The sequence below is a fragment of the Bubalus kerabau genome, chromosome 1, assembly GCF_029407905.1.
Source record: "Bubalus kerabau isolate K-KA32 ecotype Philippines breed swamp buffalo chromosome 1, PCC_UOA_SB_1v2, whole genome shotgun sequence".
Taxonomy (NCBI): domain Eukaryota; kingdom Metazoa; phylum Chordata; class Mammalia; order Artiodactyla; family Bovidae; genus Bubalus; species Bubalus kerabau.
This window is the reverse complement of record NC_073624.1, coordinates 243,006,882-243,022,045: the sequence shown is the minus strand read 5'-3', so window position 1 is coordinate 243,022,045 and position 15,164 is coordinate 243,006,882. Positions and strand designations below refer to the sequence as shown.

At 33.7% G+C, this 15,164-nt stretch overlaps 1 protein-coding gene across 1 annotated transcript in view; it reads right to left on the bottom strand.

Annotated features, from left to right (window-relative positions):
- The window catches only part of GABRA1 (gamma-aminobutyric acid type A receptor subunit alpha1), a 54,465-nt gene extending 41,517 nt beyond the window's left edge, over positions 1 to 12,948 (bottom strand). Inside the window, exons 1-2 of the mRNA XM_055566821.1 lie at positions 12,875 to 12,948; positions 9,426 to 9,538 (exon numbers count right to left, since the gene is read on the bottom strand). Of these exons, the coding sequence (XP_055422796.1) occupies positions 9,426 to 9,538; positions 12,875 to 12,948 (187 nt within the window). The remainder of the gene's footprint in view (positions 1 to 9,425; positions 9,539 to 12,874) is intronic.
- Between the last annotated feature and the right edge of the window lie 2,216 nt (positions 12,949 to 15,164).

Here is a 15,164-nt window from a genome sequence, read left to right as displayed (position 1 = left end):
AAGTCATTCTGCTTTAAGATAAACATTTTATAATCTAGAGTGCAAAGGTTCAAGCTAGAGGGTCATTGTGAAGGAACTTCAACCAAATTATAAATAGTGCCATGCTTAACTTGCTTTTTTGACAAAATAATGGTGGTTTGAAATCCAGTCCTCTTCAGATCAACCAGACTTAAATGGAAGATGCACTCATACTCATGTGTTTTGGCTGAGAGCTAAGGCAATTGTTGAGGAACCTTCTTTTTTCCAATTCTAGAAAAACTTTGTCATCTCCCCCCCTCCCCTCCAGCAAGAATTTTATATTTATACATATATATAAAATTTATTATTTAAGGAACAATAGAATTTAAATCACATGCTCTAATACCAGACTTTATTGACTTAGCATTAGACTCTGAAGTTATTAGAGATATCTAGAAAGTATTCAAGGCCTTTCTATGGATCACATGGGAAAAGTAAAGAATTTTATGCTTGAAATATTCTATTTGAGAGCACACAACATGAGGCAGGAACTTCTAATGAAGTTTAGCTAGGAAGATTACACACCTAACCAAAATTATACGTGAATGAACCTCTTATGTAATGAGAGGACTGTCTGCAAGTGGAAATCAATTAAAATAACTTGGTTGGAAGAAATGTTCAGAGACTAGATTAATCAGCAAGTAATTTTTTTTCCAATCCAGTATTTTTGTCACAATAATCCTCTGTCCAGTGTAAAATAATCAACAGATTATTTAGAATTAGTATAACTGTATAACAGTGTTCAAGTTTTCAAAGGATAAAGATGGAATAGAGTTATATAAAATGAAATTATGATGGTGGTTATTGTTACAGTGATTAAGGATATCTAAGACAGTACATCAGGGTAAATTAAGTTTATGATGATTAAAATCATTCTTTAAACAAGCACACCCTTCAAAGATATGTTTCACATACAACATATACATATTTTTATATTACATATATGTGCACACACATATATTCACAAACACACATATATGCATACACATATGTACATACACAGTTATAACCTCTGTAACAGCTAGACAGCACTAGATCTGTTTTTACTAGGGATTTCCTACAATGTTGATATCCTGCTGATAAGTATTGAAGTAACAGATGTTTTGAAGTGATAATTCAAAAAGATGATTAGCGCTTGAGGCAAAAATCAGAAAAGCAGTGTAGTATAGTAAGTAGTAAGCACATTGGATTAAGAGTCAAAACACTTGGATTTTAACTCGGATTTTCCTAGAGAACAAGCTATGTGATTTTAGGACAATCCTTTAATGTCTCTTAGACTATTTTATTACTTCTTCAGTGAAGAAATAATACATATACAGTCAACTCCATTCTATTGGAGTGAGAGTCAAATAGATGTATTTTCTGGGTACATTAATTTAGTCAACAAATGTTTATTGAGAGTTTTCTATGTGCTAGGAAGCCACTTGTCTAGATAACAGTTAATACACTGGTTAACAAAAGTGCAATTGTTCCTGTTCTTCTGCAGCATATCTCATAGTCTTAGGTAACACATATTTTAGGTAAAAAGGTTAGAAACATAGATAGATAAACAGGTAGGTAGGTAGATAGACATAATTATATACATAGTTGTATATAAGCATATATGCACGAATTACACTAGTTAATGTCAGATCATTATAAATGCTCTGAAAGAAGAGATGGCATTTGACTTGTGACCTAGAAGGTGAGAAAAATTCAAGGATGAACAGATCCAGGCAAAGACATTTCAAGGAGAGGAAAGAATAAAGCAAAGATCTAAAGCATAAAAGAAAGAATAAAGCAAAGATGAGAATAAATGCTCTTTGTTTAAGAAAGTCCATGCATCTGGAACTTGGTGATGCTGATGATCATGGTATAAGATGGCACTCTAGAGGTAAAAGGGTCCACACTTAAAGAGCTCTTTATAGAAGCAGGTGACCTTTGTTCTAATGTAATAAGAAGCTTTGGGGTAATGAAGTGAAATAATGTTACTTGTGGTTTAAGAAGACAACTGATACTTTGTAAAGAGTGGATTGTAAGAGTGACTAATTTTTTTAAAAAATGGAAGAGGGAATCAATAGTGAAGAATTGTAGGTGGTATTTTTTTAGGGATTCCTATTACAACAATTTGTTTAATATGGCACTGGCCATATTTTCAATGGAAATGCTGCCTACAAAACCAATACAATATTGTAAAGTTAAAAAATTAAATTAAATTAAAACAGAAAACCAAATGAAAGATTTTAAGACCAGCTGGTGCACAAAACCATTAGCTACTCAGAACTCTAAAGGAACTAGACCTTCAGAAAAAATATACACATTGCAAGGAGGTGTACTGTAGCATTCATCGCCTTGTAGACAATACTATGGCACCCCACTCCAGTACTCTTGCCTGGAAAATCCCATGGGCGGAGGAGCCTGGTAGGCTGCGCTCCATGGAAAAAATAAAAATTAAAAAAAAAAAAAAAAAAGAAATGCTGTCTACTAAGGAACTCAGAATAATAGGAACTCAGAATAACATTCACTGGACCCAGTTCTGTGTGCTTGTAACTTATGAAGGAGGTTTATTGCCTCCTTCAAGCTACTTTGCTGCTATTAATTCACAGAGGCAGTCACTACATGGGGTCTGAATTGGCTAGCATTAGTCATTATAATAAAGTATTTCTTAAAACCCCACTTTGAAACGGTCCTGTTTAGAAATTGAAAATATCTTGAGCTCACTACATAACCATCAATTTATACTCCTGCTGTCTATGGGGTCGCGCAGGTTCGGACACGACTGAAGCGACTTAGTAGCAGCAGCAGCAGCATTGGACAATGTTTCAGCTCCCTGCCAATCTGCCTGGAGCAGCGTTTTTGCTCCTTGTCCTTCGTTTCCATTCCCTTAACTCTTTACCATTTTCCCCTACCTGCTACTGTAGAGCCACTTAAAGTTGGTGATGCAACTGCTAAATCTGGATATGGAGTAGAAAATCCCATTTTGAAGTGTCTAGCCAATACCTGGTCCTTTTGTGTTTTCAGATTTCCTGAACTCAGATGATATAAGCATCTCCCAGGGAATAAAGTAAAGCATATTACAGCAGACATTCATCTCTCCTCCACTGAAAATGTCCCTCCTTAGCTCCTTATATCATGGCATTTCTATTGGGAGAGGGCAAAGCTTTAGAAAAGGATGTGATTGCTGTATTGGAGAAATGGGTTTCTTTCAGTCTGTATAAGTCTTGATCAAAATTGCCTAATATGCAATAGCTTTGAGGCATCATACTTTCTGTTCCCATTATAGAATTTTAATTATATGAGGATAATAATCTTGGAGGGATATGCCATCCACTTAGGACTCAGTTTTAAGTTTTTCAAAATGGCAGAGTCCGTGACTATGAACAAGAAGATTCTCAACTTGGAAACACTGCAAACACAATTTTTCAAATTCAGAACTCAAGTTTAGGCTGTAAAACACCAACCATCTAAAGAATATATTTATACACACACACACATACACACACATACATATATGTATATATATTGAATAGTTCACATTCATTCTAGTATCAAGAGAGGAAATGTTAAGTATATAAAAACGTCAAAAGTAACTGCACAAAATATAAACTGCAGTCGTTTACTAATAATTTGGCCTTTATAACCTGAGCATAGTCTCAGAGGCTACATTTTATCTTAGGAAGTGCTTGGCACAATGATCTATACACAAAAAGGAAAAATGGAAACAGGGAGTTTTAAAACATGCTAAAACATTCCTCTGGGCATCTCATTTGGATTCATTAGACAAGCTGGCTTCATGAGCTGACTGGATCTCTCAGCCAGTTAAGGTTAAAAGGTGTTCTCTGTTCATTTTAACAGTTCTTCTTGTGTCTTTGGTAACTGCTCTTCCTCTAAAGTTCAACTGAATTATGGACTGTCTAGATATAGTATTTCAGTGGAAATAGACTGCATTAAGCCAAAGTCTGAGCATCTGCTCCACACCTTGCATTAAAAGCACCAAAGCTATAGCAAATTCAAAAAGAAGAATTCTAGAGTGGAATTTCAAAAGTGAGTAAGAAAAGCTATTAATTGGTAAAGTAAGTGTATCAACAGCAATAACAAATACTGGAGAAGTCTAATATTTTAAATTGTTTTGGGGGTACTGTCAGTATTTTAGGATCTTTTTTATTGAAAGTGAATATATTGTGACATAATATCTTGTCCTCTAAATTTTTGAAATTCTGGCTTTTTAATATAAATACAAAATGTATGCTTTAAGTTAGGTAAACATGGATAAAATGGTTGCCTCTGATTTCAACATCACACAGCATATAAAAACATAAAAAAGATCATATGAATATCAGATTTCACCTTGAGATAAAGTCTAGTTACCTAAAGTTTATAAAGTTGCACAAAATTTCACAGAAGTTAATCTGATTTTTTTTCCCCTTAGAGCACGCTTTAGTGTTCCACCTTGAATTATTTTGACATAAAGAAACATAACCCAAGATGCCAAGTTAATTCCCCAAGGAGCCAATACCACTTTGCCAGCAGCACTCATATCCAGTCCAGTCTCCTTGCCTGGTGGGAGACACTTCTTATCTTAAAGCTGAGATCTCTTGCAATAATTAGGCTAAAGGAAGTCTAAAAGGTCTCATACAGGCATAAAAAAAATCAAAAATTGGGAAAATCAAGAAGATAAGAAGTATGCTTTGAGGCATAGATTGTTTATCAAATAGTATATCAGTGCTTAAATACCTTGAGAGAAAATCCCAGCCACATTCCAGTTATAAATACTCATCTAACTGATAGCTTCAATTAAGTAAAATCTAAAACAACGACAACAACCCAATTCTGTAACACAGGAAAAAGAAGAAAATCTTAACTAAATATGTTAAGTTTATAGTAGGAATAAATAAGTAGTTTTGCTGGTGGCTCAGTGGTAAAGAACCCGCCTGTAACTCAGGAGACGTGGCAGGAGCCTCAGGTTTGATTCCTAGGTCAGGAAGAGCCCCTCGAGTGGAAAATGGCAACCCACTTCAGTATTCTTGCCTGGAAAATTCCATGGACAGCCCATGGGGTTGCAAAAAAGTCAGACACGACTCAGTGATTAAACAACATCAGGAATAAAGTCAATTCTCTACCTACATCCCTACCTACCAATTTACTTCTCCCATCCATCTGGGTTTGTCACATGATGAGTACACATGGGTACTCTTTCACTGCAAAGAGAGACACAGCCTGTCTAAATGGTGGGGCAGAGAGGGCGGGAAAGATGTTACTGGAAGGACACTGCTTCTCCTTTAAAAACCTGAAAACTTTCTTCAGAATGCAGTTTTGGATCTTGGTTTCTTACCCCTACTCCTAGAGTGCAGGAAAAGCCAATGTGATAGTGGCTGAAATTGTGCCCAGATAGGTGTAACTGGTGTGTGGCGGGGGGAGCATCGTTTAATTTTTTAGAAAGTTGGAGAAAATTTAGGCTTCTTTAGTTTTAGATTCACAGCCAATAAGGAGAAACCTTGAGAAAGATTTCCTCAGAAGGTGTTTGGTTTGGTCTTGATTTAAAATGAAAAGAGGGATCTTAATTAATCAAGAAACACCTTAGCCTAGCCAGACTCGGAACACAGACGTCTCTCCCGTACCAGTTTCTCTAGTTGTTCTCCTCTGCTTCTCCAGCTCTCTCACTTTTCTCTATTCTTTCTGCTTATTTTCAATACCCTCTTTCAATACCTTCTTGCTCTCCTTTCTGCTCTAACCTTTCCTTTCTTATCTTGCCTTTTTTTTTTTTCTTTTTTCTGAATTTTATGTCCTCTCCTTCCTCAACCATTTTATTCTTTGGTGGTAACCATGCTTTAGGCATGAGCCTTTCAAAAACATTCTTCAGTCCCTGGTTGCAAGGAAGAAGGAGCCCTCTCTACACCTTGCCCTCAAAGAAGGTAGTATTAGATGAGAATGAACTCAACAATCACTGACAATTTTTATTTTATTTTCTGGCTACAGACTATTTGAATTCAAGTTTATTTAAAGACTTCCTTTCTTAAATTTGTACTTAAAATATGAATTTACCAAATGTTTTTCTCTTTATGTCCCTGAATAGAGGATATTACTAGAATTCCACATACTATCATTTTTAGTGTTTTCTTTTTTAAATTAGCCTTCCAGGATATCATTTTTTACGTTGTCCTTAAATTTTTTTCCCCCTAAGGATTGCTCTTGACCCTGAAAAGATAGTCTTTTTTAAACAGTATTACAATAATTGCAAGCTCCTATCATCTGGATGAACCATGTTATATATTTGTTTCTTAATTTTTGGACCTAGGGTGTACATTTCCAAAGAGTAATGTTACACCTTTGGATGCTGTGTGTGTTTCTAAAAAACAGGTCATGATGAAGCTGCACGTACTAGAGTTTCTTACATTAGTCTCAAGTCTTAGCTTATCACATTTCTATATTTTATCAAGACATTCCGAACAAAAGATCTCTGCCTTCTGCACAATGTTCTTATTTTTATAAAACCAGACTTTTATCATAATAAAGAAGACAGTGGGCTCCTTTCTCTTGCAAGAAAAGATTATTCCAGCTGTGATCATGAACCTACTATGAGGAAATTTTTACCCCCTTCATAAGCTAATGATAATCTTTCAAGTATTGCCTCTACATAGTTTTTGTATTGAAAAGCAAATGAATCATGTAAAAAATTGATTTTTATACTGGAGAGCTACTAGAATGCATGTTAAACTTAGCTTACCAGAAATCTATGGTAAAGACATAGAATTAAATAATTCTGTAGAAATGTATGTAATAGATAATTTCAATTTATAGCATCCAAATATCATGCATGATGTTAACATTTTTTCTCTAATTCTATAGCTGATTATGTTTATAAAATATCTAAAAACTGTGTTTAATATCTAAGGCTGTATTTTTCTAAAGACAGATGAACATTCTCAAAATGTACTTAAACAAGTAAATGGCTCTGGAGATAGGGTAATAAACACATCCCATTATATCCCTTAAAACTGAAAAGGCACTCCAAAAAATGACAAAAATTAAGTTAGTTAGTATTAAAACTTTTTCATAAATCTCAAATCCATCAGATTTAATTGCAGTATGTTTTAGAATGACACATAAAATAGAAATAGAGGAAATTATTTAGGCTACTTTTAAATTTGTTTTCATGTCTAGCATAACCTCAAAATCACCATTTCCAGAAATCACAAATATCAGAAAATCCTTTTTAGAAAGAATAAAGCAGGCCCATTTTAAAACTTTTTCCTGAGCCCTTGAATCCTCTACTATGGTAGAAGACATTATATTCACTTCAATTAAAAAGAATATATCTTATCTATATTTAGCCTACCATTACTCTGTTCTTTACATAACTATTTTTGTTATTCTGAGGGGGTTAAATATATAATATATTAGATTCCATGAAAATTGCTGCCTGAATTAATGTAATTGCTTCTGTATGATAAATTCACTATTATCTTGAGTCTTGAAAGAGTAGCTTTTCAACTCATTCTGAGTCTGTAATATATATTTTCAAGGTTTGTGGCTCTCCAAGACTTAGGTATACATATGAGGAGTAGGTGAAATGCTTCCTACTTACATGATATTTGATTAAAGAATTAACATACACATTTATTAAAGTTATTATACATAATTAAATTTAAATGAGCAGTCATGGATGTGTTATCTGTACTCCAAATAACAATACGACCACATAGCTGATTATTAAAGAAGGTGTGTGTGTGTGTATGTGTGTGTGTGTGTAAAATTGTTTAACAAACTTAAAACAATGCACAGAACTTAAAAGAGGATACTCACATTCACATGTTAAAGTATTAAACTCAATTTCCTAAACTAGAATGAAGATAAGATTTTCTAGATATGTTATAAAATTCTAAAGATTTTCTATGAATTGATATGGAGAAGGAAGATGAATAAGTAAAGAAATCAGATGCATGCCCATTTGTAAAAGTTATTATCACTATTCTGACTTTCTTTTTGTCCGTTCCTCCCCTACCTGCAGTCTTTGCAATTTATTTCAAATTTTATAAACTAAGAACAATTTTCCTGAAACCACTCTAGATGTTTAGATATACACAGATTTTATATTAATACAGCACACAGACATTTATGCACTCTGTTTTGTGACTGATACATTTTATTCCTTAATACTTTTTCAAAGAACTTAGTAAGGGGAAACCAAGTGGAATACAACAAACCTGGAGGAATTTGTATAGCATGTCCTAGAACGAATGCTTGAGATTGATAGGAAAGGACGTCTGGTAAGATCTTTGACATATTTCTGAATTGCGCCTTTGACAAAGGAGTTTCCGTTAAACCTCTGAGACATTAATGGCATTTGGCGGCCTCAAAGCAGACCTACGACCCATACCCCTGTGATCACACTACCTAAAGTATTAAAATGAAGATTCTAAATTCATGATACCATTCTGTTTTAAAACCACAAATTGAATTCTTAAGCTTCTTATTCTTTGCATATCTTTACTGTCTAGATGGAGAACAGATGAATTTCTTAAAACTGCCATTTCATAGTAATTTAAATATTGCTATTCAATAGTTTCAACAAATGCTCTGGAGAAAGTACAGCATAAGTTATAGTTGGGAGTCATACATTCTAACCTTAGTTTCTTATGTGACTTTGAACAGTAATTCATTTCTTTGCCTCATTTGTTTTACTCTGAGATCAATATTTTGTTTTGACTTCATTATTCTTTGCTTAACTAAATAAGATAGGTTGGTTACCTTATTCAAAGGCTATTTAAATAAGTGTGTAATGTCTTGTACTCTTTGCTTTTATTGTTATAAATATTGTATTATTAAGTGCTATCTTCTTCTTGAGTAGAAATTCATTAGTAAACCAATTAACTGGTATACAAAGAAAAATAAATTTTTACTATAGAAAATTACAGTTTAAATGCACCGAGATAAAAAATACTACCATCTATCTCATTCACCTTTTGTCCCAGAGATGGGGTTAATCTAACACAAAATAGTGGATCCGTCTGTAATATTCCACAAGAAATGTTTACAGCAACAGATTCAGAGATATTTTAATTGAATCCAATGCAAACAAAGCAAGGCGGAATGAAATAGCAGTGCAGTCTTTGGGCTGGAAGGGAGACTATTACCCGCCTTTCTCCCTTGTAAAATCAAATCATACTTGCAAAAGATTACGAATGTCAAGTAAATGTAACATTACTTTCATGACATTATGAGAAGTTTGAATTGCCTTTTATCACGTTGGGTATGTGCATGGGATGACCATGGAAAATTGAATTAACATTGGGCAATCTATTGAAAATAGGATGAGTCATTACACTACATGCTGTCACTCTTCTTACTTTACCATGTAGAGGGAAGCAATGCTTTAATAGTAAAGTTTAGTATTGTTCTCTAAAATAAAACACAATGATGCTACTCACCTCCTAATCCCGGTCTCAGGCGATTGTCATAACCATCTAGGAGTCGGTCCAAAATCCTGGTGAAGACAGTGGTGTTGTCTTTAAGTTCATCTTGTAATGAGGGTTGTCCATAGCTGAAATATCAGAGGCAATAGCTAAATTGTACATTTCAACTAAAACCTTTTTCCAAATAAAGCCTTCCGCAATTTTTTCAACTTCCTTTCTATTGAGTCTTAATTTGAAAATTCCTTCTGGTAAAGTAAAAAAAAAAAAAAATCATAGCTTAATTCTTAACATTTTCTTATATTTGTTCTCATAGATGATCTGCTCTATATTCTAATATTTCTAACTATGGAAGGAAAATTAGAGGACCTGAGTTGTCTCTTTACCTTTATAATGCTCAGTGTGTGTACAAAGTTGTAATGCATGTTTTCTCTGGGCAAGCAAGAACATTAATGCACACTACTAAAAAACCGAAATCTGGGAAACTTCTTCCCAAATTAAAAAAATGTATTTATGAGCTACCAAAATAATTAATAGCTCTGTTTTCATTTAATATGTAGCATAATCCTAAAGTTGCATCTACCAACATCCCTCCCTTCGTCCACTTCCTATGTTTCTTTTGTGGTTTTTTACATTCTTTAAGGTGTTTAAATGAGAAAAATAGATAGAACTTGTTACTTATGATAATAATTTGTTCACATCAGTGTATAATTTCTATTTCCATTAAGGTTTATGAACCAATAAACCAAAACTTTTTATAATTTGTCTATTCAAACCTCTAATTAATTGAATTTTTGTCCTTGTTGGTCTTAGAAGTAAAATATACCTTGGAAAAGGTAAGAGCCAATATTCTTAACTTATGGTTTTACTAAGCAATAATGCAGGATTACTGTTTTAAGAAAGCACAGCTATTTGTGAGCAGAGTTTGAACTAGAATCCAGTTTTCTTTAACTTTTAGTCTAAAACATTATTTTCATTCTTCTATATCAGAGTAATTATTTCAGTTTAATTCTTTCTATGTGAATATCTAGTTTTTAATCCCTTATCATTACTAGTCTTTGAATTTTGATCATGTAATAATCACAGTTCAAATATTGTATATTTATTGTATCAATCACATTATTATCTATGCTCTTTAAGTCATATTTTATGTAATGATTAAGATGACACTTCCAAAATCCTTTGGGAGAAGAGTCTTCTATTTTAGGATAGATCACACTTACGGATACATTTCATTGATAGCTCTGACCTTGAGAAAAAACGAATATAGAGTGTAAACTAAAAAACTGACATAAAAATATCACTCTCATACTTTCTACGTAATATGCTTTTGGTTTCTTACTTGTGTATTTATATTACTGATCAATCTAAGAAAAATAGTAACAGTTGAAACCAAAATTCACTTATTTGACAAAAGCAAGAAATATAATCAAGTATCAATTAAAAAACAAACACTGTTGTTTAGGTAATTAATGTTATATTGGTAAAATGCAAAACTTTTCTGATAAAATTTTAATTAGCTATTATAGCTAAAATCTATTCATGAATATGAAATATATTAAATGTGCCTCTTTGAAACAGTTTTACAGTATCATAAATTCAACATTAATACCATATAGATTGAGGGTTTACTCTCTTTTTGCAAAGTTAAAGATCTTCCTGGTTTCTGAAATCAAATTTTCAACAAGCTCTGTGTCTTCTAGGATGTCTCACTAGCAGATGACAGCAGTAAAGCAAAAATAGTTTTCTGAAGGCAATTATTTTTAAAAACTCATTGTCACAAAACCTACTGCCATGCATGCATCTTTCAAGGATACTAGAAGGTCATCTTGATAAAGGTAGAGAAGAAATGCTAGCACACTTTGAGTTGTGAATAGGGCCTGATCAAGTATTCTAAGGAAGAAGCACTAAAATAAGAAGGGGGGAAATGATGAGGTGAAGTGACATGACAGAGCATATTAGATTATTGCTAATATGATTCCCCTAAAATGGAGTGGTCTATTACCTTTACCTGCATTTCCTTTGTTTTTATAGCGTATCTCAAATTCAGGAAAGGCTTTTCTCCCCCTGGTTTGATTTTATAAATGTTGTTCTCACCAGTTGTTTGCATTGGAATACAAATGCCAAAAGAGTCTTTTCCCTCCCTCCCAGCAAACCATTTCTGCTCTGCCAACTGGAATGATAATCATTCTTTTATGTGATTTTCTTAATCAGGTTATGCTTCATCTTTAATTCTCATTTACTATGTAATTGTCAGAGAATAAGCCTAAGATAAAGATCAAGATTATTTATTTGCTATTAAACACTCATGCCAATGTACTGTCTCCTAAACTGAATATATAATTTATAATTTGTAGAGAAATGTCAGATACAGTACTTGATTTTGATTCCGTATGAGCCACTATATAATAAAAAACTGTGCACTAACTCCATCTACAGGTCATCACAATAGTAACACTTCATATAATTTTTCAAAAGCAGTGAGGAACCTTTTACTCCTCAGATTAAGAGTATATGACAATAATGCATTTCCTGTTCATCTGGCAGTCATTATTCACCATGCACAATAACAAACATTAAAAATGGACAACCCAATTGAAAAAAATCCTCTTAAGTCCTTATATTTCCAGACTATTCCATCTCTCTGCCTTAACTTGTAAGGGTTCACTTTTCATTACATTATGGAGAATCTTGGATTTTTATAGTATGGCTAAGACTTTGGCCACAGGAATAGATTACACTAGAAATATAAAAGCAGATAAAGGAGACTCTGAAATACTTGGTCATTTATATCTTTGCTATTATAATGTATCTATATGCTTGATGGGATCATTAGCTAATATTTTGAATATAGTTAATCATATTATTACATTTTTCTCATAACTTGTATCCACAGTAAACTTAAATAGAGAAGTTCAGTTTTATCTTCTGTTCTTAAATGTGTCTAGTATACTCTACTTCTATTAGTTATATAAGTAATAGATTCAAAACAAAATGCACATGCATTTATAAAAAATTATAACATTCAAATTAAAAATATTATTCTAAAGTTTCTCCTTGCACATAGTCAGAAGTTACTCTATGATCTTGGCAACTAGTTAGAAATTTTCTTGTTGGAAAACCAACTTACATAGTATGCAGATATTAATTGGGGTAACTTTTTTTATGAATTAGGAAACTGCATGTTTTGTTCGGTTACAACTGAGCAGTGAAAAGTTCAATTTAAGAATTAAATGGTGAATTAACACATTCCTTAACAAAAGCGTGTTAAGTGTTTTCTGACTAACATGCAAATAAGATGATTATTTTTTCATACTGTTCCACTTTATTAGCTGGAATTTTATTGCAGCTAAGTTTTTTTAATTCCCTTAGTCATGAATTTATCCAAGGTTAATTTTCTTCACTCTGAAAGAATAAATGAAAAGTTACAGAAATTCTCATGCAGATTTAAAATAAAGGGTCCCCACCTTCTTCCAGTCAATGTGCTCAGAAAGAGGGTCCAGGCCCAAAGGTAGTCAGAGAGACCCGGACTTTTCTTCATTGCGGGCTTGTGCAGCTGAAAAGTAGAACAAGTAGAGATCAATGTCTCTTGCAAGAAACATCAGGTTATAACCACTAGGGCTGACTGAGGCAGTTCAGATAAATGCTTTGAAGTCAGGAAATGACCTCACTGGGATATGACACCTCATTGGAAGCAATGGAAACCTGGACCATCCATTCTCCACTTTCCCTTCCATTTCTCCATTCAGAAATAAAAGTGTCTTAATTTCTCCTGTAAAAGAATACAAGTTGAAATGCTCTCAGGTGATAATATTGCTCAACATAAAATTGTGAGTTGTTTTTTTCTATAGGCTTTATATTTCCAGTATAGTTTGAATTACTTTCCTCTTGTTTATCATCTGATAAATTTGACCTTTCTGATTTGAGTTCCCACAACTGCACTGTGCATAAAAATCTTCAGCTGGTGTCTACCACAGAGAGAGCATGTCTGGGGGCTGTGATGGGGTAGGTTAGTACGCTATGATGACTGAATTCATCTTGGGGTTCTGGATACACCTTGATTTCAGAAGCAACTGCTATTTATCTTAAAAAAAAAAAATCATGAGATACACTGTTGAATCCTGAAGTCGTGCTTGTAATTCTCTGCCTGTGATTGCCTTGTTAAATATGCTCACTAATGCTTCTGCGGGGCTAAAGGACACACTTTATAGTCAGTCCATGTGCTGGTCTCTCACACACAAACCACACTCACATAAATGCACACAAACATGCCTACACATATCTTTTAAGCCCTCTTGGATTCTGCCGGGTTGCTGCTAGAAAATGTTTCATCTCAAACAGATGGAAACTGGAGTGCTTTGCTTTGCATGAATAAGGGAATCTTTTTTTCCCTCTTAGGTAAAGTGCAATCAATCACCGTCTGATTGCTGAATTTAGACTTGGTAGTGGGATGCTGGAGGAATGGAGGAGTCTGGAAAGCTTAGAGAATTTTTAAAATTATAATCTATTTGTGCAGTTAGTTTTTAAAAATAAGTGCAGTACCTGGAGAAGGAGAAGATATGGTAACACTTTACTTGAATGTGCTATAATTGATTCCAGTTATGAAAATGTTCAAGGTAAAATTTGTTAGCACTTCCCTGAACCCCTCAGGAGGGTCCGTGATTAATGGATTGCAAGTCTTTTAAAGCATATTTTTTATGAGACACTCTATAGTTTAATGTGGTATGCCTTTAAATACATCTACACAAATGCTTTCCGCACTCTCTGGGATCATTTATATCAGTAAAAATCATTCCAAATGGCAATGTAAGCAATGAAACATAATTAAGGTGCTTAGAGTGGACAGTCTAGATCTAGAGATAAGAACTGTGAGATTCATAGTTTTTCCCTAAACTAGTGACTGCTTTTAACATAGAAGAGTTGAATAGGACAAGGAATATTGGATAAATATCTTCATGTTAAAATATTGCATCAAAATTGTATAATTATATTAATCTTTTATTAATCTTCAACATCTGTTATGAAGGAAAAACAACTTCCCCTACCCTATTAATATTTGTTGATCTTTATAAAAAAAAAGATAATTCCCAAAGGAATAAATGAAACAAAACAAAAACCCCAAAGCAAGATACCATTGCTTTCTGTCCTCTTCTGACATTTTAAAAAGAGGAAAACAAACCTATCATGGCACTTGAGTTGTTGAGTAAGAAAGTTTCTTGCAAATGCAAACATAATAGTTTAAAAGAAACGCTAAGCTGTCTCCTAACCCTTTTCAACCTTCAACCTCCTCTCATCAAACACACTCCAAACACCCATATCCCATGCCACCCACATCAAATGAGAACTTGAGTTTTTTCGTGTTCAGAATGGGAGAGACCCCTACACCAGAGGGCATTTCAGCAGCGTCCACCGGAAAGGAGAAAAGAGGCTTTTTTTTTTTTTTTTTTTTTGCAGCCAGAAGGAGAGTGCCTTCCCTAAGATATGCAACGTTGAGACAGGTTTTCTATACCAGCGTCTTAACTTTAGAGGATGCCCCCACAACGCCCCTCCCCACTTCACCTCAGCTCCCTTTTGCCAAAAAAAAAAAAAAAAAAAAAAGACCAAAACAACATGTCACCACCCACCCCGCGAAATACATTCAAATCTGCCTGCCAAAGGAAGGAAAGAAAAGAAAGACGGAGAAAATAATAATAATGACGATAATGCTCCTAGACCGCTGCGGTTTTAACCCTGAAAGAAAAACATTCGTTGTGTCTA